At 42.5% G+C, this 27,349-nt stretch overlaps 1 protein-coding gene across 1 annotated transcript; it reads right to left on the bottom strand.

Annotated features, from left to right (window-relative positions):
• Positions 1-70: 70 nt before the first annotated feature.
• Positions 71-26,702, bottom strand: mdfic (MyoD family inhibitor domain containing). The gene is made up of 5 exons (XM_053415070.1): positions 26,366-26,702; positions 25,918-26,134; positions 23,288-23,386; positions 8,824-9,207; positions 71-2,630 (listed from the first exon to the last, which is right to left on the bottom strand). The coding sequence occupies exons 2-5, from the start codon at positions 26,006-26,008 to the stop codon at positions 2,380-2,382; spliced, it is 825 nt and encodes a 274-aa protein (XP_053271045.1). The 5' UTR covers positions 26,009-26,134; positions 26,366-26,702; the 3' UTR covers positions 71-2,379.
• Between the last annotated feature and the right edge of the window lie 647 nt (positions 26,703-27,349).

Raw genomic sequence — 27,349 nt, 5'->3', positions numbered from 1 at the left:
AGCACAGAAATAAACAGAGACAAAAACATAACCTCCTTGGTGTGGAGGTAATTAGGGCAAAAACAATCAGTCGTTTTTTCGTAGTGTTTTATTTTTTTTAAACTTCTCTTTGAGATTGAAGATAATGTATAAAACTAATATAACAACTTGTGAACTCCAAGTTAGGAAATGAAGCATCGGAATTAAAATGAGAAGGATCAAGTGTAAGGAACAGAATGAAAAACAACAGTATAGTATCGGAGGACTGTAGCTACATGTGTACATGTTTTCTTTTTTACATAAATTCTTCACATTATGTGTACGGTGTTTTCTTGACTCCTCAGCACATGAGAAGCTCGAGTTAATCATAAACCAGAGAATGAGGTTGCACGGAGGTGCCTGTCCAAATTCCTTACACCATGACAGCAAGTCATTAAGATGAGCCGCGCATGCCAGCACATTATCTTTGTTGGCTTTACGGAGGGACATTCTTTTTTGTTGTTATCGAGCGGTGCTAATGAAGGGCCAGCATTAAGCGTCATCGCTTAAACACCATCAAAGCAAATCTGCTAGACAAGAAAATGACTCCGCTGGTGATTCACACCACAACCTCATCTCTGAATACACAGAATTAAGGAACAGAGATAGAAAGAGTAGAAAAAAATTGGAAGAAAACTGCCTTTACCCTGCATTAGTTTACCACTTCGTTGTGACAGTTCATGATTCCTTTGTATTGTGAGCCACTGGGCTTGATTCTCCGGAAAGCCGCTTATATTGCAACCAGGGTCACCATTTCTTAATTCCTTATCGAGGCCCTCGTGAGCAGAGAGCACGGTTTGTACCATAGGCCACTGACAAAGCCTTATCATTGATGGCTAATGGCGGAGGAGGACGTTCCAAGGAATGAAGACATAAGCTGCAGATGTTGTTTTTCTGGCAGGAAACTGTACAGTGAGCTGGTCAGATGCTTTTGTACTAAACATGTGAGGATGTGCACTGTATTTTCCAGTAAACCCAAGAATTCAAATAGTGCCAAATCAAGCGGTTGGTCATAGACATTCCAGTACTTTTGTAACATTACAATTATCAACAATTTTGTGCAGTTTGTTTCTGTCATCATGAAAACATGAAGCATTCGGTCACGACAACATTCCCTAAGCAGATGACATGTCGTGCCTATTCTTCTATGATATTTCACTAGTTTCAATTGTTCTACAGTGCCACAGTCAGACTGTGTGTAAGTGAAAGTGTGTTGCAAAAATACAGTATGCCTTTAAGAGAGTAGGAACTGTCACATAAACATATTTACTAGAGATGTTCCGATACCATTTTGTTGTTCCCGATCTAGATTCTGAGTTTCCATATCGACAGTTACCAATCTGAGAACGGTGCATTTTAGAAAAACTAGTGCAGTGCTCTTTGTAAACCTGCCTGTTTGGACTGGGCTGCGTCCAGATTCTACTTCAGAATAAGTGCTTGCATCTCGGTTATATAAGAGGTCTGTTAGGTCATCGAAGCAATCTTCAAATTTCACAACTTTTCAAAGTAAAAGCTGGTCGCCTGTTTATTCCCATTTCATTAATATTGAAGGTACCACAGGTCCAAATGGCATCAGCACTGCACTTTGTCTTTTAATTTACAAAACACACATGTTTGTGTGTGAAGCCAATTAGATGAACAGTTTGTGGGAAATGTATTCCACATGAATACAGACACCTAACCCCCAACCCTCTAAAACCAGTGGCAACTGCTGTTTTGAAATGGAAGGGATTTTCAGGATAAAACAATTTCAGTTTTACCAGGGGGGAAATAATCTACTTGAATGACTTGTATTGGATTGTTACATCGATTTGCAGACTCACCATGGATACATTTCTAATTTCTGAGTATCGGAACATCTCTAATTCTTACAGTGTTGTACAGAACTAAGACTGTAACCTCAGTTCCTGAGCATAAAAAACACAGAAGTATTGAAAAAGAAAAAAAAAGGCAAGATAAGATACAAACAGCATTCCTGATGTAACAATAAAATCTGTGATAATACTTTTTTTTGTCGCTAAGAACAGAATACTTAACAGAAACAAATTTAAACGATAAACTAAAGATTTAAATGACACGTTCATATATCTGGAGTTACTTCTAGCCCATGCTATGCTGGTTTTGATGGAGGAGCCCAGTGTCAATACATCTTTCAACGCACGTTTTACTCAGCCAGCTCATACTATTTCACACACTCAACAGCACTCATTAGTTCACATTCACACACACACAAACACACACTTATTCCCTCTGCTTGTTGCTGAATTCAAAGTGACAGCAGCATCCTTCCATATTTTCTTTGCCGGGGTCCAGTTATCCCCTGCAGAGTCACCCTGGTCCGCAGCCATGCCGGCCTCCTCCCTATGTGGGGAAGCAGATGCCGCAGCACTCCATACAGATTTCCAGGCAGTCCGAGGACTCACAGCAGGCGTCCATGATGCCACAGTCAGTGTCACATGGACAGTTGCAGTCGTCGCCCATATCGTCGCTGCAGCAGCAGCAACAGCAGGCCTCTGGCGAGCAGGCGCCGCACGAGGCCTGCGTCGCCACCATGTTGCAGAGCGTCAGGAACTCGCAGAACAGGCAGGCGAGGATGCAGTGGACGCAGCAGTCTGGTCCAGGTCAAACCAGTCAAGGTGCCAGGGTGACAAATTGTAGAATTAAAAAAATGAATGGATGACAATAAAATGAATAAGAAACAAAAAACTATGTATTCGGGCCAAGGGAAAAGATCATAACATTCCAAGAAGTTAGTCTTACTTTAACGAGAAAAAAGTTATATTACGAGTATAAAAATGTTATTTATCATTATGTGGAAAAATTAGCAGCCTGGAGAACCCGTGCTTGCCTAACTTCCTCTTCCATTAAAAATGCAACTTCTTCTGCAGAATTCTTTCCTCAGTTTCTTGCACAATCTTTGCAAAATCCTGATACTTAAAATATGAATATATGTAATATTATAAATCTGAGAGTCTGAGAACTAAGTTGTAACAATTTGATGCCAAATAACGAGAATATCACGACTTAATTCTTGAACTAACAGATTTTTTCCCCCTTTAAAGTGGCCCTCATACTCTATTACATTTAGTACATGTTTTGAGTTTTATTTTTTACAAGAAATGAGTGACTGTTAGGGTGAGTGAGCAGGTTAGCATGCTTGACAGGCTGAGAGCAGAGTAGGTGAGGGGTCGAACAAGGCAAGGGGGAAAGGGGGATAAAGGAAATAAGAGATATTCAAAGAAATGAATTCCTCTCCCGCAGTTTTGATTAGCAGACTGTTAAATAATTGTGGCATTATCATGCAAACTGCTGGGCTGATCACACAAAGATGATTAGCAAAGTCCGAGAGTCTCTCCCCCGGCAAATAGGTGAATTAATGCGAGCGACGCTCAAACCTCTGATTAACATTTCACCTCCTCACTTCATTCGGATGGTGGCAAGTTACAGCTTGTTGTTCCACAGCGATAAAGAGTTTCCCTTTAAATTACCAATGTGCCCATTAAGCACCTGTTTCTCAATGGCTTCATTACAATTTTACATGTGCTGGTTTGAATCGGTAATGAAATATGACAAATGCAAAAAGTTTTACTTCAAACCAACAAAGTAGTAGATGGTGCGTAGGAGTTTTATTTTATTTTCAATTCAATCAAAGAATTCATTTATCTATTTTCCTTAAAAAAAAACAGGTTAACAGTTTTTTTCACTTTAAATTAGAATTATGAAGTAAGTGTTAATTGCACAATTTATTGGCTTTACAATTTCAACACCATCTGCGTTTAGATTGAACCCTGATCAGCATCACTTTCACAATGCAAGTCTGTCTGCCACCAGGAATCATTTCTCCTAGGAAAAAGAAGGATTGATTCATGGCACAACTAAAACAGAGTTGAGAGGATTCAAGACCGAGACCCAATTGGCTTAATTTCTGTAAGATCACTAATGTCGTTTTCAGGCTCCTGAAAATGTCCTAACAATTGGGTCTGGACATTCTACGGAGTTTGCCATGAAAGGAAAAAGTCAGAAACATGAGGGAGAGGGTTGGCTCCATGAGTCGAGCATGCAGGAGTCAGGACATGACATGTATGAATTCATCTGTAGAATTCATGTGTTTTGTTCTTGTCATGTCCTTGATACCGGTGTCTGCCCTCATCTCAAAAAGCTTTTGAATCTCATCGTCTTTCCAAGATGACGTCCTTGTGGTCTCTTCTATGAATGATACCTGTTTTTCATCCTGAGATATTTGTATTCTTATGCGCCTGACACGTCGACACACCCACTCGCTCGCTGTCAATGTTCCTGCTGTATTCTCACATGGGCTTGCTCTGACATTTTTCAAATTTTACTAGGGGGCTGGCAGGAACAGTTCCAGAAAATGTGTGGAGCAACAGACGCTCTGGTATATTTCAAGAACATGAACGGATTTCAGTGCATTTTAATGTACTTATTGTATTTAATGTTTTTGCTCAATTTCTGGTTTGATGCAGCAGCAGCACCCTTAATCACAAAAAATGGATCCCGTGGGAGACAATAAACGAACCTTAACTTTAAAACCTGTCCAATTGGAATTACTACTGGACAAATTGAGCTAAACTTGACAACTGAAATTACATTAAACAAATTAAGAGTAAATCGAATATAAGACCCATAAATACATGAGTGAAACGGTCCATGTGTAAAATCTATGCAAAACTCAAGCTGCTCCACATCAGAGCTTCTGTGGTTGTATCCAAGTTACTAAATCATCTTAAATATCTTTCAGTAAGTGCACCTGGCACACGCTCCTGCAGCTGTGTCCTTTTTGAACCGAGGCCGACAGAGCGCCGCTGCTTTGGAGTGCTAAAAAGACATGATGTGAATGGATGCAGAAAAATAGCATTACAAACAGGGCACATTTGCATAACTTTCATCAGGCCATCTCGAGCTGTCAGGAGGGGCTGTTACTGATTGGGTTGGAGGCAAGGCGAAGGGAGAGGAGGGTGCAGGATGGCACGGGAAGACGAGAGCTCAGGACCGCTGGATGCTCATGTTTGATTAATCAAAGTGGTGGAGATTTTTTTTCCCCTCTTTTTGTGGCGCTCAGGGCTGCAGCGCTGACCAGAAGCACTGGCTGACTGCGATACAAACAAGATAGAGGAGGGAACATGAAAGGAAGCGAGCGTGTGTACGTGTCTGCGCGTCTGCGAGGGCGCCTGAAGTTTGAATGCATCTTATTATCCTTATCTGAGACCATAACATCATGTGATGGGAGATGCATGAGAATAAATCCTTCGCTTTGAAACATCTGCCGTGGACATGCAGTACATCGCTTTTGGGCAGAGTGCGGGATTTGTTTCAAGCGAGAATAACAAAACTCACACCACAGTCCACACTGGCATGCGCTGTAGTTAGTGCCATCTGAGTGCTACAAAACGCCAATGAGAGCAATAAACGCCGTCCGACCACAGGGGTGTGCACGAAACCTCAAAGTTCAGCCTAACAAACTTTGAAGGACCCAGAGGGCATAGCCGTGCCAGCGTTCAGAATATAACAGTAGACTGAGAATACGAGATAAACAGTACATAGGCATTAAGCAGCGGCTGGCCATCTCAGCTATTCACTTGGATGTATAATTCAACACCAGCGATTAGTCTGGATCTTAGAGGAAACGGCGAGGAGGAGGGGAGCGAGGGGGTCGTATACTGTACACAAGAGAGTTAGGACGCACACAGGCACATCTCCGAGAAAACAGAGGGAGACGGACAGAGACACAGAGTGAAACCAACCGGCAGACAGACAGAGCAGCGCACGCTGACACCGCTCCTGTTTAATGTCAGCGAGCGGCGATGAAGCCCGGAGTTTGCAGGGGCCAAGAAAGCGGCGTCCGGCGCCTCTGAGGAAATAGTTTGAGACATCTGGAAAGCTAACATCAAAAAAAAAAGAAAAAAAAGAAAAGGGAGCGGCATGACACAAAACAAGCTGGCTGGGGCCTCGGAGCGGCAAGCTGTGCAAAACATTCAAACTCACAAAGAGGGAGAGAGACGAAGAGACAGACGGAGATGAAGAGAGGGAGATTGATCAGATGGAGCCTTGGTGGCCGAGGGGAATGCACACAAGGCACACATGGGTAAAGAGGGCAGAGGGATGAGAGCTGGACAGCAGAGGTCCACACATGCACTTTAAAAGCAGGTCTGTTGGTAATGCATGACTGAGGGGGAAGTTAACGCTGGAGGACTGGAGCTTACACAACACATCCAGGTTTACAGCTTAGGAAAAGACTACGCTAACTCTCTAAATGAGGCTAAAGCAGCTTGGAGACATTAACTGATTACACACAATTAACCAAAACACCAGGCGGATGACAGGAGTTGAGAGAACCCACTCTGCCAAACAAAAGCAGCGCGGTGAATGACTCCTCAGCGTTATCACAGATTGGCGCCGGTGCCAACAGCGTGTGCCAAGAAACGGCAGAGGGAGCGGCAGAATCCCCAGAGCTAGTTCATGCTAGCTTATGCCTTTTATTTCCTGTGTTCAGGGGGCTGTTTAGGAGGCTAATTTCACAGGCAAACAGATTATGTTAATCCGTGTAAACATTCAAACACAACAGCTTGGCTGTTTTCCTGGGGGAAATAAATAGTTGAGAGCGAACATATTGATTCTGAGAGCTCTTGTGTCTGCAAATAAGCAACACGAAGAAAAAAAACATAATGAGACAGACTTGTTGAGCTGCTGCTGTTTTATTTTTTTTTCCTCTTCACACCCTCTCTTCTGTTCTTTACCAATTAAGATGTTGAAAACATGATGCGTCTGGAATATATCTAGTGGATGCATCCCACCTCTACTCGCAAAGTGCAGCGTATGTGCGCCTCCTTTTTGTTTGCCATAACTCAAACTGATGCATGCTTCAAGTAGATCATCGTGTCATATCTGACGGTCAAATTCCCTTCTTCATTCAAAATAACTTGTGCAGTGCCTTTTCTAAATCTGCCTGTTTGAAATGGGCTGTTTGACCTGCAGTTATTGAGCAGAGTGAAGACCAGCTGCTCCACAGAACCCTAAAACCTGAACCCTGAACCCTGAACTCAGGCTGCACAAAGAGCTGTTCACCTGTTAATTCACAGTTCAGTGAAGCTCGACTCAGAACTCTGGAGAATCAGTTGTCGTTACAGTTGTCGAGAATGCATTGACAACGCCAATTCAGTTGATGAGCTCCAGCCGACACTACTAAAGGCCTTGGTCGCCTGTTTATTCAAAGTTAAAATCAACGAACAAAAACCAGCTCTGTGCTTTTACTTTGGAGACAAATTGCTGAAGAGTAAGTGATTCTATGAATGCTGGTGCCAGTGTTCGACCTGCGGTTTGACCAAGTTGACCACTGCCCTACTTTATTTGAGGATATAGAGGTTACGGAGCCCTGGTCACTTATCTATTTATTGAATGTTTAGTAATGTTCCCATCAAACTAAACACTGCATTCTTGAGATATGGGACAGAGATCTCTGGATTTAGTAGGTAGATAACTGATCTGGAGACTTATAGTCTAATCATTAAATAACGCATCTTATTTTTCATCCTCACCTGAAATTATAGCACGAGTAAAACAAAGCAGCAAAGTAGGAGCCGCTTCCCCCAAAGAGGAAGACATGCCTACACCTTAGTATTGTACGGGCTGAATAAAGAACACACGCATGTCCACAAACACATGCACAGCGAGGACAGTGGTGCGACAGGGTCCTGTTAATGAAGGCCAGGGTGGTGCTGACGGGTTGTGGGGAGAGCCAGGGAGGGTCCAGAGAGGTGTGAGGGGGTGCGAGGGGCCCAAAGAAGGCTGGTCACGACTTTTAATAGGCACCCCGCGCTCTCAGCCCTCGTTAGACGGTCACACCTATCTCCCCAATGGAAGAAAAGACCAGCCGACCGCCTTCATTATTGGACTCACCTCGGCGTTGCACCTGACAAAGTGACGGCTTCCCCGCATGGCCAGCGGATCACTCTGACTTGTTGTTAAAGAAAATAAAAACCACAGGAGCGGGGTAAGATGTCATTTGCTTGACGGGAGTGATAAATATGAGAGGTCATGCACTCCCATCATTAAAAGGTGAGAGAAGGTGGGAAGGCATTATCAATATGAAGGTATTATTTCAGGAGCGCCTCGCAGGAGCAGCACCTCCAACAGAGGAATCACTTTGATGGTGATGATTTGACACCGTTCTCATTTCACTGTGTGACTGCAGTGTGTTTGATCAGGTTGGACATCATATGTATAATATCAGAGAAAATTCAGCTGTACTAAAATTGTTCATTTTATTACATATTAAAAATGCAACGAGAATGTTTTTCCAATTAACTACACAAACTATTTAAATCTATGAATTTTAATGTAATGGTTCCTAATGTTTACACAGATTACAATGAAGGTTTATTTATGCTCAATGTAAGATGTAAGCGGGAAATGACAGAGCCTTCTGTCTGTAGTCTGCGTAGTCTCCTTATGTGTGCACATCATCCGATATATGGACATTAACGAAACAGAGCAGTACCACCGGAAATCGGGGGGGGGGGGGCAGTGTAGGCAATAGTTAAAGCAAGACTAACATAATGGAATAAGAAAGGCAGCATCAATGCACCTTTAGATGTTTACAAATGCTGATGGATATGAAGCAGTCTCAAACATATCCCTCATTACCAACAGGACATGGGATGCAGGAAGAGAAGCATGCCCAGAAACGTGTTAAAAAGGTTAGTATGAGTATCAGTATTAGTTCTCAGTGTGTGTGAACTTGTGCTCTCTTTACTTGCTGTCGTTATTGCCTGGCGTGTGGATACTCACCCTCTGGAAGCGGAGCTCTCTGCGACCCAGTGGAACTGCCTTTACTGCGTCTGCTGCTGTCGCTGTTGACCGACAAGCTGGACCTTAATTTCCTCTGCATCCTCTGCGACACCGGTGTGGACGGCTGCTTCCTGGGCTGCTCTGTCGTCGGCCGCTCAGTCGCTCTCGTGCTCGGGCCTGAGCCGCTCTCTGCGCCTGTGCTGATGTTGGCACCGCAAGTGCAAGTGCACGTGCGTGTGGCGCCACCGATGCCAGGGTGGATTCCTCTGCCATTACTCAGCGCGGCCGTGCCAGTGCCGTTGTGGGGAAGGCCATTTTGGTCCTTGACAGCATCTCCCTCTGCGAGCTCCAAGGGACCGGGTTGAGACTCGGAGTGAGGTTGAGCTGCAGGGAAACATGGGGAAGGAAGGATATCTTTTTTTAATCCTGTTTAGATTCAGTACAATTACTTACATTAGTATTTAAGTGATTACATTTCCCTGGAGTAATTCATCTTTAGTGCATTCATTCAGCTTAAACACCTGCAAGCTAAAGGCCTTAATATAAAACTATTGAAACAGAGCAGAAGACTGCTTATTTATTCAAATTTAAATGTTTGATGTGATAACTAATGGGAATGTGAGCACCGAATTCTTTTTTAACTTAAATAACATACTTAGCGTTTATGGCATATAATATTTAAGGAAGACAAAGAGTTGTGGATTCTTTTCACTCTTTCGGGGCTAAACGCTAAACTTTATTGTAACCGAGAAAGAACTTTATCTGCACTCTCTGCTCCTAACACTTCAAATCTTTTATTCACATATAAAGTCAGCGTATCCTGTGATGTTCACGTCTTACAAATCGAAAGCCGGCGGATTTCTCGACGAAATGATTCTCAGCAAATCTTGCCACCGTAATATCGATCGTATGGCAAATATTTCAACCTGGAGAGACGGAGGGAAGTGGAGAGATGCGGGGAGCTCATATGTGACAGGTTCACAAAGCCACCGCTGTAGGCAGAAAAGACGTCTATGGAAGCATCACCAAGGTGAGTTAAGACGGTGCGAGAGGAAGAAGAGATAATACAGTAGAATAAGAGAGAGGGAGCCTGTGATGCTGTGCATATACAAAATAGCTGCTGTCTGCAACAGTAATGATCTCCTTCCTTCTGAAAGCTCAGAGATGGCCTCCACTAGTCTTTCTAAGTGTGTGTGTGTGTGTCTTGGTGTGTGCGTGCATGCGTGCGTGCGCGTGCGTGTGACAGCCCAACAAAGTCAGGAGACAGCGACCTGTCTGATGAGAAAGAAGGCGAAGGATGTTAGTGAGCAAAGGCGGTGGCATTTTACTGAGAGGAACACCTGCACATTCAGCTCTACTGGGAGTTACTCCGACGTTACCTTCCCTCCACATCAGAGCCACGGTGCTTGTGCACACGCCGCCAGTGCACGGTTAACTTGAGATTTTTGTGAATTATTCATCTCTTTTAAAGTTTCTCTGCGTGAACTGTAGTTATTCTTTATTTTTTTCCTTATTCTATGCTTTCCTTATATTCATTGAATATACATTATTGTCAGCCCCGAACTCTGGTTTCTGGCTTGTGCTCGACGGAAAGCTAGAACAGTGTTTTGCTGGCGTCCACAAAAAAATTAGATCAACACATTTCCCTAAACCTCAATATGATACCGGTAATTTTTTTCCATCTCCATTTTCTATGTGTCAGCTCACCAACAAGTGCAATTACAGTTAACAAGAGCTGGAGAGAGTGTGGGAATCTCGGGGCCTCGCTTTTTAACAACACATCACTCTGGGAGAGGCCGGACATGAATGTGGATGTAAAACAAAGCAATTAAATACACACACTTCTCCTTCTCCTTATTCAGGGTTCTGCATGCTGCTTCTGATAAACAAATATAGACTTTAGGGATCAGGATTTCATGCAATTTGAATTAGACAACTGGGCAGCGCACGATAGAATTCATTATGCAGTGATTTAAGACCAGGTTGATGGATGCTCTCCTCCAGAAGACGAAAGCCTTTCTCACATTGACCCATGACAATGTGAGGAGACTACAGCTCGCTAACAAGGAGACTCGGAGAAGGCTACATCTGTTGTTGTTCTTCAGTTTTACCCCTGACAGCTGCAACTGTCTGTTTTTCACGTATTTTTTTCCCACCACTTTTTTTTTAATACTTTACAAGAAAGCTGGAAACATGTGCACCACTGAGTGTCCTACACATCAACACAGTGCTCTTCACTGAAAAGGCTTAGGATCATGTTTGGATGGTGGAAAGTAAAGTTGGAGGATATGACTAAAAGATTTATCAGAATAAAAAGGTCACTTTTACCATCATTACCAGACTCCAAGCAAAAACAGATTTTTGCTTCTGACGGAAGATTGTGGTTGTCAACACTTGTACATATCGACTTTTGTGCACTTCAATTTAGACAAGCCTTCTAGTGATTATGTTTCCCATTATACATAAACTGTAAAATAGCAAGCCTCAATTATATTTCTTTGTCATAATGGTTTTGATAACAACATCTTAAATACCAATGCTATTTTTCGTATATAAATATCTGCTAATACATCTGTATCAGTAACTCTTTACTCAGTATTGGAATCGCCCTCCAAAAATCCACATTGGGATCCAGCTGTGGTGTACAGTATTTCCCGAGCAGCAAATCTGGCATATTCTCTTCCAATTTCCACCTCATGAAGATGTTAATTTCAATGTTGGCAATTTTTTTTATACTTTGACAGAGATTTTAAGCTAAATGAATCAGAAAGACAAATTTTCCTAACACATATTTTTCTGTCTTTGTTTCCTCAGACGTAGCCTCATACTTTAATGTGCAAGCACAAAAAGTAATGGCTGACATTCGTGGTGTTGACGAGGGAATTCCTTCTCTGCAGCTAATGATTAACTTATCAAACTCATTTGCAAAGAAGCCACACACAGAAACAGAGCACAAGTTGCAGCTGTGGAGTTAAAAGATGAAGAATTCACCTGTTTCTTCAGTAACATGAAGTCAATGCAACGCAGCCAAGTCCTGAATAGAAGACATCAGCTCCTCCACAAATCAATTACCTTGCGTAATAACAGTCGTTTTTACCATTTAGGTTAAGGGAACCAGCCACACACACAAACAAGTCCGTGCACAGAAAGGCCAAAGTAGACTTGGAGGCATGATTACCTTTCCTTTTGAGGATGTCAAGCCTTCAATTTACCAAAGTACAAATAGTTATTAAGAAACCACCACGTGAAACCCAGAGCACATAAGCAGCGTCTCAGGTTTCTGACACGCTGCAAAGCCCTAAAAAAAGTGGTTCACGTCTGCCAAGTTGTGTGCTTCACTGGCAGGTTCATTGGATGGTTTTTTATTTTTATCCTGATGAACACTGTGACTGAGATGAATGGACAGAGCAGAATAATATTCATAATCATTGATCACGATAATGATGATCCTGTCAAAGATGGCAATGACGGACTTGTACAGTCACCACAAGACAAATGAAGACGTAATGAGGAAAAACCCGGGATATAGTGAAGTCTGCCGGAATTGTTCAGCAGCTGCAGGAAGATAAGTCAGCAAGAGACAAAGTTAAAACTTTCTGATGAATATAGAGAAGCGTTTAGCTGCTGCAGAGACAGATATTTACCTCAGAGTTGGAGACAAAAAACAACAAAATCACAACAGAATGTCAAATTTGACCTCATTGAGGTGGTGTGTTCTTTTTTTTCATTTTAGTTAGTAGGAACTGATTTATAGTGTAATAGAAATGTTGTATTTATCTGAAGTAATTGCCCTTGGTGTAGAAAATAAATACATATTTAGAAAAAAGCCATTTCAAAGAGACATTGTGCAATTCCCATTGCATTAGGCAGCTCAAATTAATCAAACATTTTACATTATTATATACCCTATTATATTGTGTATACAACTTCTATAGGCATTTACTTTGGCTTTACACAAGGTTGAGGTTCACAATTTCAAAATAACCTTATACAGCAATGATGTTTTCAAGCATTTAGTTTGATTTAGTAGGATTCAAGTGATTTGTGCAAATATGAGCTTGTGCCTGTTAAGGAGCAGACTGCAAGTTTGAGACCCCAGTGAATCTGTGTGTAGGGAAATGATGTAAAAATTAGATTAAAAAAATATACAAAAATGTGTTCTACTTTTGGAGTCGTTTGGTAAGAGAAGTTTGCTTCCACATCTGAAAAACATAAACCAAATAACGTATCACAAGGGAGTTGGCAAAATTGGATCACGTTTAAAATAATAAACACGGAATAAATAATATGGAATTAATCCTGACGGAGCAACAAAGACACACTGCTGCCGCATCCCATAACAGAGCAGGAAACACAACCAGCATCAAAATTTGATATGAACAACTTCCAGCAAGTTTAAAAGACTAAGAAAAAGCTTGTAGACTTGGGAAGGTGTCCTGAGATAACCGAGCACACACAGCCTGACAGGTTGCATTAAAACACCATGTTTTGCAGGAACAGTTGGACGAATACACACGCACATAAAAAACACACGCTTCAAATTGGACTCGTAACCGCCCTATTTCTAGCACATCAACAACTGTTGAGGGTGTACATTTGTAGTTGAATAAAACATGGTATTCCCCTACACACGCTGTCACACACATCACAGGGGAAACTAGGGGGTGAGTAGTTCCTGACTGTCTAAGCAGCATCCCAATTTGGTCCCAGCTACTAGTAGCTGACAGCCTCAAATATCTGGGGAGCATTTTAAAAGGCCAGTGTTTGATGGATTCATGAAGAACACACAAATATAATTGCCATTTGTCACCGAGTCTTCAGTAGCTGCGCCACACAGGGACCGAGCACCGAGTGCCTGGAGAGCGCTGGAGCTGTGCCAGAGCCGTGCGGGGGGATCGCTCTGTATGTAAAACTGAGTATATAAACACCTCCGTTTTTTGTCACAGAAAATAGGTCCTGCAGGAGGGAGCTGGAAATTGCACCCAAAAGACAGGAAGAAGGAAGAGGAATCCACATACACACGTATAGGTGTATGTCTGTCTCTCTCTCTTTCACCCACACACACACACACACACAAAAGAGAGGGAGAGAGACGAGCAGACCTACCAAGACAGAATATGCATGCATGCATGTCAGTTGAAACAGAGCTGTATAAACAAGAATTCTAAAATGGTCGGGAACATGAAAATATAACACAGAGGTCAAACAGGGCAGCGCGGAGATTCTCATTTGCACACCGCAACGCCGAGAGTCGAAGGTAAACCAGGGAGCGGATTGAACAACCGCACAAGCTCTGTGTTTCTAAAGCTCGGGCCTTTTTAATATTAATGCCCCCGAGACGGAGAGAAAAGAGGGAGAAGGAGACGAAAGGTGTTTGCCTAGGCTTATTAGAATGCCCATCATGGAGAGCATACAGTTATTCAAATGTCACATCATGTCAGCCAAATAAACACCACGATCCAGATCTTGTATTCATCTCCTAATAGCCGCTATTACACAATGCAACGAGTTTGTGAGTTAACACTGAATTGAATATGAGCGCAGAGGAGATGCCTTTGTATTTTCAGTTAGGAGTTACAAACAGAAAACGCACAGAATACATAGCAGTAGTTAGCTCTGAGATGCAAATTCCCACAACAGGGCCCGTGTTTTGTTTATCTTTTTGTGCCTTGTATTAGAAAAACATGTATATTTTCTGCTCGGCTGGCCATGTTACCTGCATGATTGAAATGCTAATTTGTAAATGTGCAATGACCTAGCCAGACTCCCCTCACCACCACCGCTGCCGCCACCCCCCTCCCCTCACCCTGCCAAAACAGCCTGAGGTATCATCTCTCCTCCTAACAAACAGCCACACGTGGACCAGCTCCTGCCTTTCAATCCAAAGGGATATATTTTCTCATTAGAAATTATACATCTTCCCTGTCCATATTTATAGACGCAAAACCAGGGGAATTATACTGCAGAGCGAGAGAGAGAGAGAGAGAGGGACGTACAGAGATAGGAAAATAGTACAATGAATGTTATTACAAAGGGGGCTCTGATTGAAATTTTCCTTTCGGCGTATCAAAGCTTCGTTTACCGTTTGACCTTCCAAACTCTGAGACAAGGACTTTCCCTATGGTCTAGAGGGACGCGTTGGAAGGAACAGACAACTGAGTCGAGGATCATCTTTGAAGTGTCCAATCACAACAACAACAAAAAAACCTTGATGTGATCAGTATCAATAAAATGCAGGTATCGGCGGGGTAAAATGGGAGCTAATGGACAAAGTCAAATGGCAACCAAGAGCTAGCAGGTGATTGGTATATATGTTCCCGTACCACCATCGGAAAGACCTCAGACGCTGACAAAAATGCAGAGTCAGGCTCAAATCGGTTGGCCGAAAAATGCAATTTTCTTTTCTCAGAAATCACTTTTTCTTTGCTCCAAAACAGATGTCACGCTGTAAAGCCACTGGCAAGTACTGTTTTTGGAGCGACTAAGTTATTTCCTGAAGTGTATCGTTAGCCAGAGTGAGCTAGAATGTCAGCAATTTTGCAATATTTCACGTTGGAGAGTCCAAAAAGAAAAACGGAAATGTATACCATATGCAAGACATCAGTTTTGAGGGGTGGCACTAATGATCCCTATTACAACACCATAGAAATCTCACGAAGCATTTGAAGAGCCATCACACAAGAACAGGAGGAGTTCACCAAGGATGGAAAAAGTAACTACAGCAGCCAATTTTGGAAAGTGAATTCAAAAGACGCAATAAATTGAATAAACAGGGGTAATCGTCAAACTTGTCGAGATTCATTTTGGTGTATTCCCAGACTGATATATTTTTTTTCTTTTTCATTTATGATATTCATTCTCTGAAGGTACTTGTTTTTCCAAAGGGTTTAACCTGACAGAGAGTGTCGGCACTTGTTGGCCATTCACCAATAATAGCAATCATTACATTTGTTAAAACACGTTATTTATTTTTTTAAATGCATCGGGAGCAGATTGGTACTCAAAAACTGGTATCGCAACATCTCTAGTGATTAGCGTAAAGATGTGGGTGCCATGCCAAGTTAGTGGTGTTGTCGTGAGCGTTTACACAGAGTGGACAGCGACCTGACAGGCTAACAGAAATGTCACTTGTTCCAACAGATATGAGGGGGAAAAATGTGACCGCAATCCTGGCCCTGTCAGTTAACACACACCCATGATGTTTTGTATTTATCCAAGATAAAACGATGGTGATGGCTGCACAGATGATGATGATGATGACCGCTGAGGATCGGCTAAATTACTTGCTCAGATATTGGATCTTCATCAGCTGAAGTGACATGCTCTGTATGCATGTGTGTGTGGGTGTGGGTGTGCTATGGTAGCCTGAAACAGAACTCTATTAGCTGTCTTCACCTGTCAGGGCTCATCATATTGTGTAGCATCTCATTTAAGCAGGAAACATCACTGTTTTTCCATCCGGCTCCATAGCAGTCATTCATATTTGGCTCGTCTGACGTGCTGAAGGGGAAGTGACACTTGAAGACAGCACTTATTATTATTTCCAATCGGCCCTCACCGCCGCTGCTCCCACCTCCATCCAGCAGACAGAGAAGTGGAGTGTCAGGGGTTTCCTAATTTCAAATTTTGCTGCTGATTGAGTGGAAAAAAAATATTCCCCTCGGACCTTGTCCTGTTTAATTACATTTTACAGTAGCAAAAGCAACTTGAAAGACAAGAGCTTGATTTGACGACAGGAGGCTCTCAGCGTACTCGGTGCACAACGCTGGTTAAGAGGTGTGTGTGTGTGTGTGTGCGTGCGTGCGTGCGTGCGTGCGTCTGTGATGGAAAAAGGAGGGCAGGTGGTGGAGGAGGAGAGGAAGGAAGGGGGGGGGTCATCAATTAAACTTTGATTTCAAAACGGAACATTTTCGCAGATTAATATGTCTGACTGCTATCTAAATCATTGAAACTCCCAATGAGGTGCCATTTTCTCTTACAGGAATCATGTTGAGAGGGGAAGTCATTCACACCCTGCCCACCCCCTCGCGGCCCAGCTCCGGCCACAGAAGTCTCCGGTCCCTCCACCGTTGTGAGGAATTTGGCACGCTGCTAATTTGGGCGCTTCTAATGTAGCAGAACGTGAGACATCAAGGAGCGATCAAAGCCGTACGACATGGCAGCCGTGAGAGACACTAAATGGCGCCTTACTCTCTTCCTCTCCACATTTCTGAGATGAATTTGCACAAGCTTGTTTCTGCATTAAGCTTCGTCTAATGCCTTTCATTCTCCCTCATCTGTGTCTTACCATCCAAGTGGGGAGCAAGAGTGTAGTATAAAGACAGCCGAACTGCAGTGTCTCTAAAAAGCTGCACATCTTGCACAGATTTAGGCTCTACACGGCCTAGCTACCACAATTTCTAGAAAGATCAATTATGACTTGACTCAGAGCGGGCCTGAGGGAGCTGCCAGGCTCCATTTTCCAAAAACGTGCTCCACCCTCTCCTCGCTGATGACTCAAAAACAAAAACCGAGCAACAGAGCAAAAGTGAACAGGAGGGGAGGAGGAGGGGGAAGAGGGGGAGGAGGGGAAAGGAGGGGAAACGGGGGTATTTTCAGTTTCAGTTACATCCATGACTCAAATATTCCACCGGCTTCAAACTGTCCTCGCTGAAGTAGAAGTTCCAGCGGGGCTCGTTTGAAATTCAACGGCGGGCGCGCAGACTTGCACATGCGCACATTTAAAAAGGCTCACACATGCAAGGCGGACACAGACAACCACACACACCATATTAATACAGTGTGATAAATGCAGTGTGCACACAGCTACTGTCTGAGAGTCTGAGAGTCTGAGAGGAGGATGGGGGATCTGCCAGTAAAGCGCTACCACTCCCTTAAAAGACAAAATACAGCTGGGGTCTGTCTCCGGGTCAGAGAAGGGATAGACAGTCTATCAAAATACTCACATGCCCAGTTCCTTTATTTGCTCAGTATCAATCTCAACATTAACCCCCTACTAATGGGACAGCTGTGGGTCAGCGCCTCACATCTTCAGGATGCCAATCAAGGCCCTAAGCTGAGAGATCAGCCTTTGAGACAGAGTTGCTCGTCTGCCTCTGAGTGGCTTTTAAAACACGGAGACGCCTGTATCGATTTTAGCTCTAGCCTGAAAGAGAGGAGGGGGTGGGGGTGCATTGCACTCGTCGGGGCCTGTGTCGACCGTGGCTGTCTGTGCGTCTGGATGGGAGCCATTGCCTGGTCCCCGGTCACCCGCCACTGATCAGGGGGTCTGACAGAATGACCTAGCAGAGAGGCGCTGAACCTGCAAACACGAAGGGGGCAAGGAACTGGATGCTCGAGGGGGTCGGGGCAGGTAGGGGCAACATCAGCAGAGATCTCAGTAATAGAAAAGGTTTTAACCTTAATGTTGGAGCCAAAACCCTGTTAGAGGCCAAGTAATCCCCCCTGCGCTGCTCTCATATGAACTAGCTGATATTTCATTCTCTTCTCTCATTGAGTCGCTTGTGAAAGGCAGTGAGACTTGTCTGGCATTGATTCAAACCAGGCCAGGCTAATGGTGGCTATGGGCTGGGGGTGGGCTCACACAGCCAATCAAAAGTTAGGCTCACTTTTGGTTAGCTAATGGAAAAATCCACCATATTCACACGTTGACCATTTTCCTCTGACGTCAGGTTCAGAAAGATAAACAGTTAGTATTCAGTCACTTCAGAGCACACGATGGGAACACATCTTGAACAGATTTAACCTTAACTTCGTTAACTTTAACATTAACTGTTTTGTTGTGAGCTCACATGACAACCAAGATGTTCATTAAGTCAGTCAGTTGAATTTTACATCCAGGCCTTAAAACTAAGTGGTTGACTGTTAATGTTAGCTGTTGTTTAATTGTGATCTAATCACGGTTAATGAGCTATGAAATTTGCTGTTTAACCTTGAAACATGGTCCAATGACCCTCCAGATTTTAACGACCCATCGTCTTTTCAGTTGCTGATCAGTCAGGAACCAGTGAAATGAAAACACTGTGTCAGATTTCCCCTGGCCCATAAGAAAAAAGACAAGAGATGAAATCGATGGAGGTTTTGCTGAGGGAAATGAATGGACAGTAGGGCTGTCAACTCTTTACCTACATTATGTTACTGACCTGTGTATTACATTTTGCTAATTAGTCACTGGTACTTTTACATACCAGAAATATTGGATATAAATCTGTAGTATTTGTTACACTGAACCAAGTATTATTACTTCCATTTAAGTCAAACGATTTACTATTCTTTTTCACCCCTGCAGATGCAGAAAGAACCATTTAGACAAAAAGGTCAAACGTTGTTAAAATAATTTTTAATAATCAAAATTCCCGGCAAATGAAGAAAAGAAAAACACTTAAAATCGATAATGTGGCCTCGTATCTAACATAAGCACTTAAAAGATTTCAGTCCATGAATTGAGGGACGCAGATCTAATCATTTGGCTCAAGTATTTAAAATATCCTTGCAAAAAAAAAAAAATCAACAGTGAATGGGCTCGAGCACTTCGGGTAAAATATGCTAATTAACACACTTGAAATTTCCCATATGAAATCTATCTACACCAAGACAATGAGAAAATAATTACAACAGAGGTAGAATTACAATGGCCATTTTAATCAACCCCTACACTAGCATTTCACCCTATTTATACAGTTTTTGATTCCATGACCCACTGGTAAGTAATCACTTGAAAATTATGGCTCAGTTTATAATAGGTCTACGCTTTAGACACATTATTTCCAGAGAGACAGGGCTCAAAGGATTACAATAAAGATATGAATCTTGCATAACAACAATCAGCACACAATTCCTATAGCTGAACAAAAACACATCCCCGGGTTAAAAATGTCTTAAAGTTCTGAAGTGACCTGACGAACAGTGCGACGGTCCAGTAGTGTTTATTCAACGGCTGATGATGAAAATGATGAAGAGGCTCTTGCCCTTCGTTTTATCTTATTCCAACTCCGCAATTTGTCTCCTATCATAACACAACAGTTTTGTGTATGAATCTTAATTGTTGCACTGTCAAGAAGTCGCGTCTTGCAAGACAGGTGTAAGCATAAGACACTCTCCCATTAAACAATCCATTTTACTGAATTTATTAGGGGTCACAAATTCACTTCTGAAAGGTCAACTCTACACACAGGTAATAACCTTGAAGGTGTGCCACTAAAGAGCCAATCAGGGATTCACACAAAGGTCAGACTAATGTCTTCCTCTTAAAAAAAGAGAGTCATGTTATTTGACCTTCCTTTTTCACTACAGAATTTCCCTGAGATAAAGAAAAAAAACAGAGCTGTTCTTTGGAAGCTAGTAAGGTCATCTTTATCAACCATAGAGGCATTTAAAAAGAGAAAGTATTTGACAATCCGGTGAATAATGTGACGATTAAACTCCTAAATTTGGTCCTGAGTGGGAGCAATTTATTTCAAGGCAGGGACTTGGAAAACCGAGGCCCTGTTTGCAGGAGATATCAGCTGCTTGAAAACCCTGAACGGTCTCTTGAGGAATGTCTGTCTCCCCCACAAGATTCTCCCTCCTCCTCCCGCAGGACGGTGGAGCCACAGAGGAACCGTTCATTGACAAAGGCCTAACAGGAGGGTCAGGATTGTACTTCTTTCGTTAACAAGCCACAGTAGATGACGCTCCCACAAGAAACAAAACTTTAATGTTTTTAGCAACTACATAGATGTCTGAATTCAAAACCATGTCAGACATTTCAGCTTTTCAGGTCACAAATGATTATTTTTTAGCAAAAGCTTGGCAAGGATAAGTTGCTGCTCGGCAAAGACCCGTTTTAAATTACTGTGAACCGCTGCAATGTTTACTTCTCTGTTTTAAAAGAGACAACTTGTCAAAACAACGCTGTCATAAATGAAATAGAATCTGTGCTGCTCGTACAACATTACAATAGGCTTCCTCTTGTTTGTGAAAAGTCACCGTCCACATAGTGGACACAGGCTGTACATCCCACAGCTGGGGGGGGAAACAGGATGTAGGCAAGCAGATGAGTTCTTATTGAATTCCTGTTTCGAAGAGGCCTCTCAATTACCCCTGACTGGTCCCCTCCACAGCCACAGCCAGGTTGCTCATGTCTACGTTGCAAATAGGATAAATGTACAGTAAGTAACTTCCGCCACTAGGGGTCTGTCACTATAAACAATAACAAAAGAGCTAGTTTGATGACATTATGAAGCAGCATGGGATCATGGGGTTTGTCGTCTTCATGCGACTCTGGCGCAAATTGTGTTTGACGGATGAGGTCATGTTTTTCAATTGTTAATATTTCGCAGAAAAAGGCAATGAATTATCATGATCTTTTATGAGTGACCATTATAAACAAGAGGTATCAAAACAGCCTTGGCTAGTTGTCACTACAGTGGTCTGTAATGCAATCGACACAATCTTCTTCTTTTCAAAATAAAAGCTCCAATATCAAAGCCACATATTTTAATTTATGAAACACACTGACTATAAAATCCGATATAGGATAAACCAGGTAGGATGAACACAACGTTTTCTAGCTTCACTCACTGCACCATAGAAGCTCTGCACACAACGTCCAGCACACAAAACAATAAAAACTGACAGTATATTGTACAGCTGTTTGAGGAGGACTCACTATAGACAAGGAATAATTCTGAAGTAGTTCCAGGAACATCAACACGACAAGTAAACAGCCTATTCCAAATATTCCAAGCAGGTTTACAACAAGTAGTGCACTAGTTGTATATACTCAAAGTACACAAGTCAACATATTACATAACATATCTCAAGCCATTTTTGGACATTATAATGAAGAATATTTTTGTATAACATCTTTAACTTGAACGGCAGTAAAAGAAAGAATAGCCAATTTTTATCAGACACAAGTACACAAAACTTTAACAAAGATTGTCACTGCACAAATGTGTGGTGTTGTTTTTATTTAACATTTTATGTTCATGATACTCCATCAAAAGAGATGTAGCACATCTTTCGCCTAAAAATTCCCTTTACATGTATTCTCTGTGTGCGTGTATGTGTGTGTGCATATGTGCGAGCGAGACTGTGTGTGGGGGCTTTTGGGGGTGAAGGGGGGGGTTGCCTTCAATTACAACGCAAAACTGTTGTCACAGGGGCTTACTGTATCTGCTGAGATGAAAGAAAACGCATGTCTCCCTCCAGAAGTGCATTACTGCACATACCTGCCAAGCTAAAGAGACCTCTTGACAGAAAATCTTTTTTTCTACTTGCAACTCAATCCCTTTTCCTCGCTGCTTTAGTAAACAAGCCACTGGCAAGTCATTACGCTTAAAACCCAAAAATAAAATATAAAGCCAGGAAAAGGCGCCCTGGAAAAGTTAACAACCTAGAAACAAAAGAACTGTTGTGTCTTATGCAAACACAATCCGTATTATAGCCAGGCACTTACATGGATGGAAGCAATCAGCTGCTATTAGTCTCTGCTCACACATCTCACTCTTCTGAGGAACAATAAAACACACACACTCACACACACACACACACACACACAAGACGTGCAGCCGGTTTCTTTTTGTGACCTGTAATCCATCGCTCAGTATCAAGTCATTTAACTGCACCAGAGTGCATCCAGACTTAATTACACCTGATAATAACTCAGCAGTTCAATGCCAAATTATTGTTTGTAAGACCTTCCTGTATCAGGACATTTGCATACAGCAGTATGATTATTTCCAAAGTTACAACTCGAGCTTCCAAAACTTTCCAAAGTCAGACTGTAAAGGAAGAGTAAAGAAGAAGAAAGAAGGGAAGATTTTAAGATCTAAAACATGTGCTACTAGTATGTTCGATTATTGACGCAATGTTGACTAAGAGCTGAATGACACTCGGGACAGAAAAGCCTCAAGCAGCTGGTGCCGTTCTAGGTAAATGTTTAGTATGGAGTAAAAACATTGTGGCTAAGTTGCAATCAGTGCATTGAGACAGTAAATGCCAGAACCACAAACAGGATTTCCCCAATTCCCAAACACAAGTCTGAGGGTTGGAAGGAAAATAAGGAGAAAGGAGCCAAATCTTGGTCATTATGGCAGAATGAGAGCGCACGCATAGAATATGACAACCCTGCCAAGAGACCTCGGTGCCATCTTGATAATATATTAATTGGAAACACTGACGCTAATATTTTAGTTGGCCGAATTACTTTGTTCACGAACACTGTGCAACTGTCACAACAACCAGTCTTGACAGCTGGATTTCGACTTCGTTTGAAATTATCACCCACATAAATGGGAGATTAAACATCGGTAAACACCTAGCGCAGTTTAATTCAAGCATGTGAGCGTGCAGGCAGAATATGCCAATCATTTTGACCGTGTGTCTAATTTAACAGCTCATTGTTGTTTATTTTGAAAGATAACACATCTGAGAAACCCTGCTGTCCACCCACTGCTTTCCAAGGTGATTAAAAACTTACTTCTTACTGGCTCGCAGTAATCCCTCACGTGACTTCGTCCTCCGGCGACTGGTTTCTTGGGAGATGACGTTCTTCCTGACGATTCGCTGTCACGAGCATCTGGGGGTCAGAGGCATTACATGTCAAACATGGTCGAAAAAGGAAAACCTGTCCAACACAAAGCTAAACTATCCTATAATGAGCAAACGTTCTAGATTTAATATGTTTTCTTCCACACACAGGTGTTAAGTTTTACTGCAGGGTCAACCACAGAGGACGAAATATCAGAGGCCACTGTCAGTTTTTGCCAGAGAAAAAAAAAATCCCACAAGCCGCTGGCAACATGGCTGCACAACATGGTGGGGGCGGTTCAGGTAAAGGCCTTGCCAGAGCTCTGGATCTCATTTTCTCTCCCCTTCTGCTCCCGGGTGTGCTCTACCTGCCAAGCTTCTTTTTTACTGCCATAAAGGCTGCATTCATCTAAATTGGAAAAAGTATGTGGGCAGAAACTCCCGGCCTGATAGCTGCGCGAAAAAATGCAGGAGACAGTTTCACTCATCTCTCCTAAGCCGCGTCTTCTCCACTTCAAGACTCGCTGACGCTCTGCTTGTTGCACACTGCTGCTTTGTTCGGTAAATAAACCTTCCACAATGACTTTATTCACTGGTCTGATGCCAGCTGCCTGTTACTACCCCACACTTTTTCCTCCCAGCCTTTAGGTTGTTTCAGTAGCATGCTCTGTCTTGAACCACTTTTTCTGTGATCTTTAGGGGGGGAGAAAAGAACGATTCAGTGAAACCTGTCATGTTTACGTGAGCTTGATGTGTTTGTTCCAGTGCTACAAGGCTCTCTGTTTCAGTAATGGATGGAGGAGTGGAAGGGGACGGCAGCAGGTCAGCGGCTCTAGATAGATATGGCACATACCTCAGCTCATATCTGATGTGTGAGAACAACAGTGGCGATAGCAGCAGCACCCTGTGATGCATCGCAGTATTTAGTGATCACAGTTAGAAATAAATTGGCCCATTCTCAGTACATCCACAGTCCCCTGAGAGGGGAAATCCAGTCTTTACTGCGAGCGCCTTTGAAGGTCCAGCAAGAAAAAAAAAAATCCATTCGCAATCCAGCAGCCCCAGTGATTGCTTACTTTGTCCTACTTTGCTATTTTTTGACAGTGCCATAATGATGCTTGGTATAAATAGGATGGTTAACGGTTCATTGCTTGTTTGAAGAAAAATGAAAAAGGGGGTGCGGGGGTAAGCTTATTTTACTTGTGATAATCTTAGGGGCAACTAGAAAGTTAATTAAAAACTATAATTGGCTGTGGTTGCTGTTAATAGTCACCAGGGCGTTTCCTCAGACTTTATTGAGGGTGGAAAAAAAGCAAAAACATGATTAATGCTGAACATTGGGGGGCAGATAGTGATGTAAACTAAAAGACACATGAATATAATTCGAGGAGACAAGGCTGATATTGTCCCAAAGTTGGATACGCACCACCAATCTGTTAATGCGATCATTGTCTTGCTTTCTGTATTTGCTTTTCAGACACTTTCCCTCATGTTTGACTGTGCAAGCAACATGAATTCTTCACACAATGTGTCACTGATACATATTCATAGCTCAATTTTATTTCTCGTGTACAGGCAGCATTGAGGAGAGGAAAAAAAACAACCTCAGTAAACATTCACGAGAGAGAACTCACATGTTCGTATGAGTCATGCATTCAGTTGGATGGAGTCCAGAATGTTTGCATGTTGCAGGGTGCTTACAGACGCACTTATGGTTTGTGGATCACAAAATTTGTGTGACAGACCCGCTAAGTGGGAATTTGTGTTGTCGGACGAGCCTTTTGTCCGCACGCTGCGTTCATTTCACCCGTATTTGTGAACAACTTCTCAAAGTTGACGGATCGGTATGAAACAGACGAAACGGAGCAGTTACACAATACCAGGGGGTGTGCAGTGTAGCCAATAGTTCAAGCAATATGACGATAAGGCACAAGGAAGGAATCTCAACAGTGGAGGAGACTTTTGAGGATATACATTAAGAGCTGGTTAGAAACTACAGGCATCACAACTTCCTCCACCGTCGCCATGTTTGTGTTTAACAGAAACTCTAGATTCGGCACTGCCATGCAACATTATTTATTTCACTTTGAAAGACGTGGTTTTGGTTTCATTCTTTGTGGACAGATATTGACAAACACTTCTGTAGATGCATGCATTATATTGTCTTATATATGTGTTGCACCCTCCGGATTTATTAACTGGGACCAGCTAATATTTGGAGGAATCACTTGAATCCTATGATGTGGAATCGAACAGAATCGAAGGTTGTGGGTTTAAACAAAATCGGAAATTGGAGGAATTTTGTGTTTTACCTCCTCACTGTGTTTGCATGATACAGAAACAATATGTCTATATGCATTGAACATTTTGTATATCGCTATCGATAAAGATTTGAATGGTATAATTGTCAACAATCTTTTTTATATATTGGCTTAATGTTATTTTGCCATCATGTCCTTTTAGCCTGTCCTTTGAGTGTGTAGGAGTGTGTGTGTGTGTGTGTGTGTGTGTGTGTGTGTGTGTGTGTGTGTGTGTGTGTGTGTGTATCTGTGTGTTGTGTGTGTCTGTGGCCCCTCTTACCGTGAGAGGCTGACAGCAGAGGACTGCTCTCTTGCTGGGGGCCCTTGACTGGCCCTGGCACATCCGGAGGAAGGACGGTCTCCTTGGACATGAGACAGTCGTGTCTTTGTGGGGGACACACGCAGCAGAAGAAGGTGAAGAAGAGGGTGAAGAAGAAGTGTGTTTCCTCCTCAGCGCTGAGAAAAGCAACGTCTCATCTCAGCAGCAGCAGCTCAGGCTGGAAGACACGTAATAAAAAAAACAGCAGGTCACCATTACTCAACCTGAGAGAGACACGAGTCGTCTGAGAAAACAAAGTGACGTCGTGCTGCGGGAAAATGAGGAAGAAAAAAACTTGTTGGAAATGTTGAAACTCTTTCCTCAGACAGAGAAAAGGGCGACGGGGGTTTGCGAAGTGTTTTAAGTCCGACGCGGACACAGCGTTTTGAATAAAAGAAGCGAAACTCACCTTTCGAACATGTCAACTCCCTTCACTCCACGTTTATTCTCATCCTTCCTTCCTCCAGCTCCTTCTGTAGATCCTTCTGGAAAACTTGGTGAACGCGTTGAAACTTCCCCTAACTCCTCGCCTCCTGTCAGTTCGTCTCGCTCCTTCGTTTGTCTCCGTGTTTTAACCAAGTTTTACAAATCCTCAATAAATCCTCGCGACGTTCTCGACGTTTCAGTGGCGGTACTTTTTCTTTTTCTTTTTTTTTCTTTTTGGTTGAGTCTAAAACTTCATCATATCCGGATTCCTGCAGCGCGGCCAGTGGAGGCTGCTGCTCCTCTTCCCTGGGCGGCAGTGGAGTGAACTGAGCCCTCCCTGAACATCTGTGCCCTCAGTTTCAAGTTCGGAACAACTTCAAAATATATATATGTTTGCAAAAAGTATTCGTAAAAGGTTTTAACTCTACATTTTACACTGTGTGATCACGAGTGCTGAAAATTCCGGGCCTTACTTTGGGACTTGAATACAACATCTCAGAAGTTGATAAAGTCCAGTGGCTGAGCTCAACAGTTCATTTTTAATTGGTTGATTGGTGAATCATGTGACCTCATTATGTTCGTTTTCTTAACTTGAATCTCTAAGCACACTTTTTGGTTGTTTTATATAATAATAACTTTATTAGTATCTTATCTAAACAAGGTTACAAAGCGCTTTACAAATTCCATGGCAAAAAATGAATGGACTTAAATAAAATGTATTTAATTCATAACATATTAAGGTTGAGATTGATTGATATGATAATTTCAAATATATTGAAATCACAATTGGTTTCCATATGCTCCATATCTGTGATTGGTCCTGTCAGTACTTTTTAAGCAGCAATACTCCTCCTACATCCCAAATATAGTAAGTCCATTAGAATCTATATTTCTCAACTGTTTATAAGAGGTTTAAGGTTGATAAGAGGTCAGGAGTTAAACCCCCCTCGAGTTGATCCAATCTAAG

The sequence above is a fragment of the Pleuronectes platessa genome, chromosome 22 (genome assembly GCF_947347685.1).
Source record: "Pleuronectes platessa chromosome 22, fPlePla1.1, whole genome shotgun sequence".
Lineage (NCBI taxonomy): Eukaryota > Metazoa > Chordata > Actinopteri > Pleuronectiformes > Pleuronectidae > Pleuronectes > Pleuronectes platessa.
The sequence above is the reverse complement of the archived record's forward strand: the minus strand, read 5'-3'. Positions and strand labels throughout refer to the sequence as shown.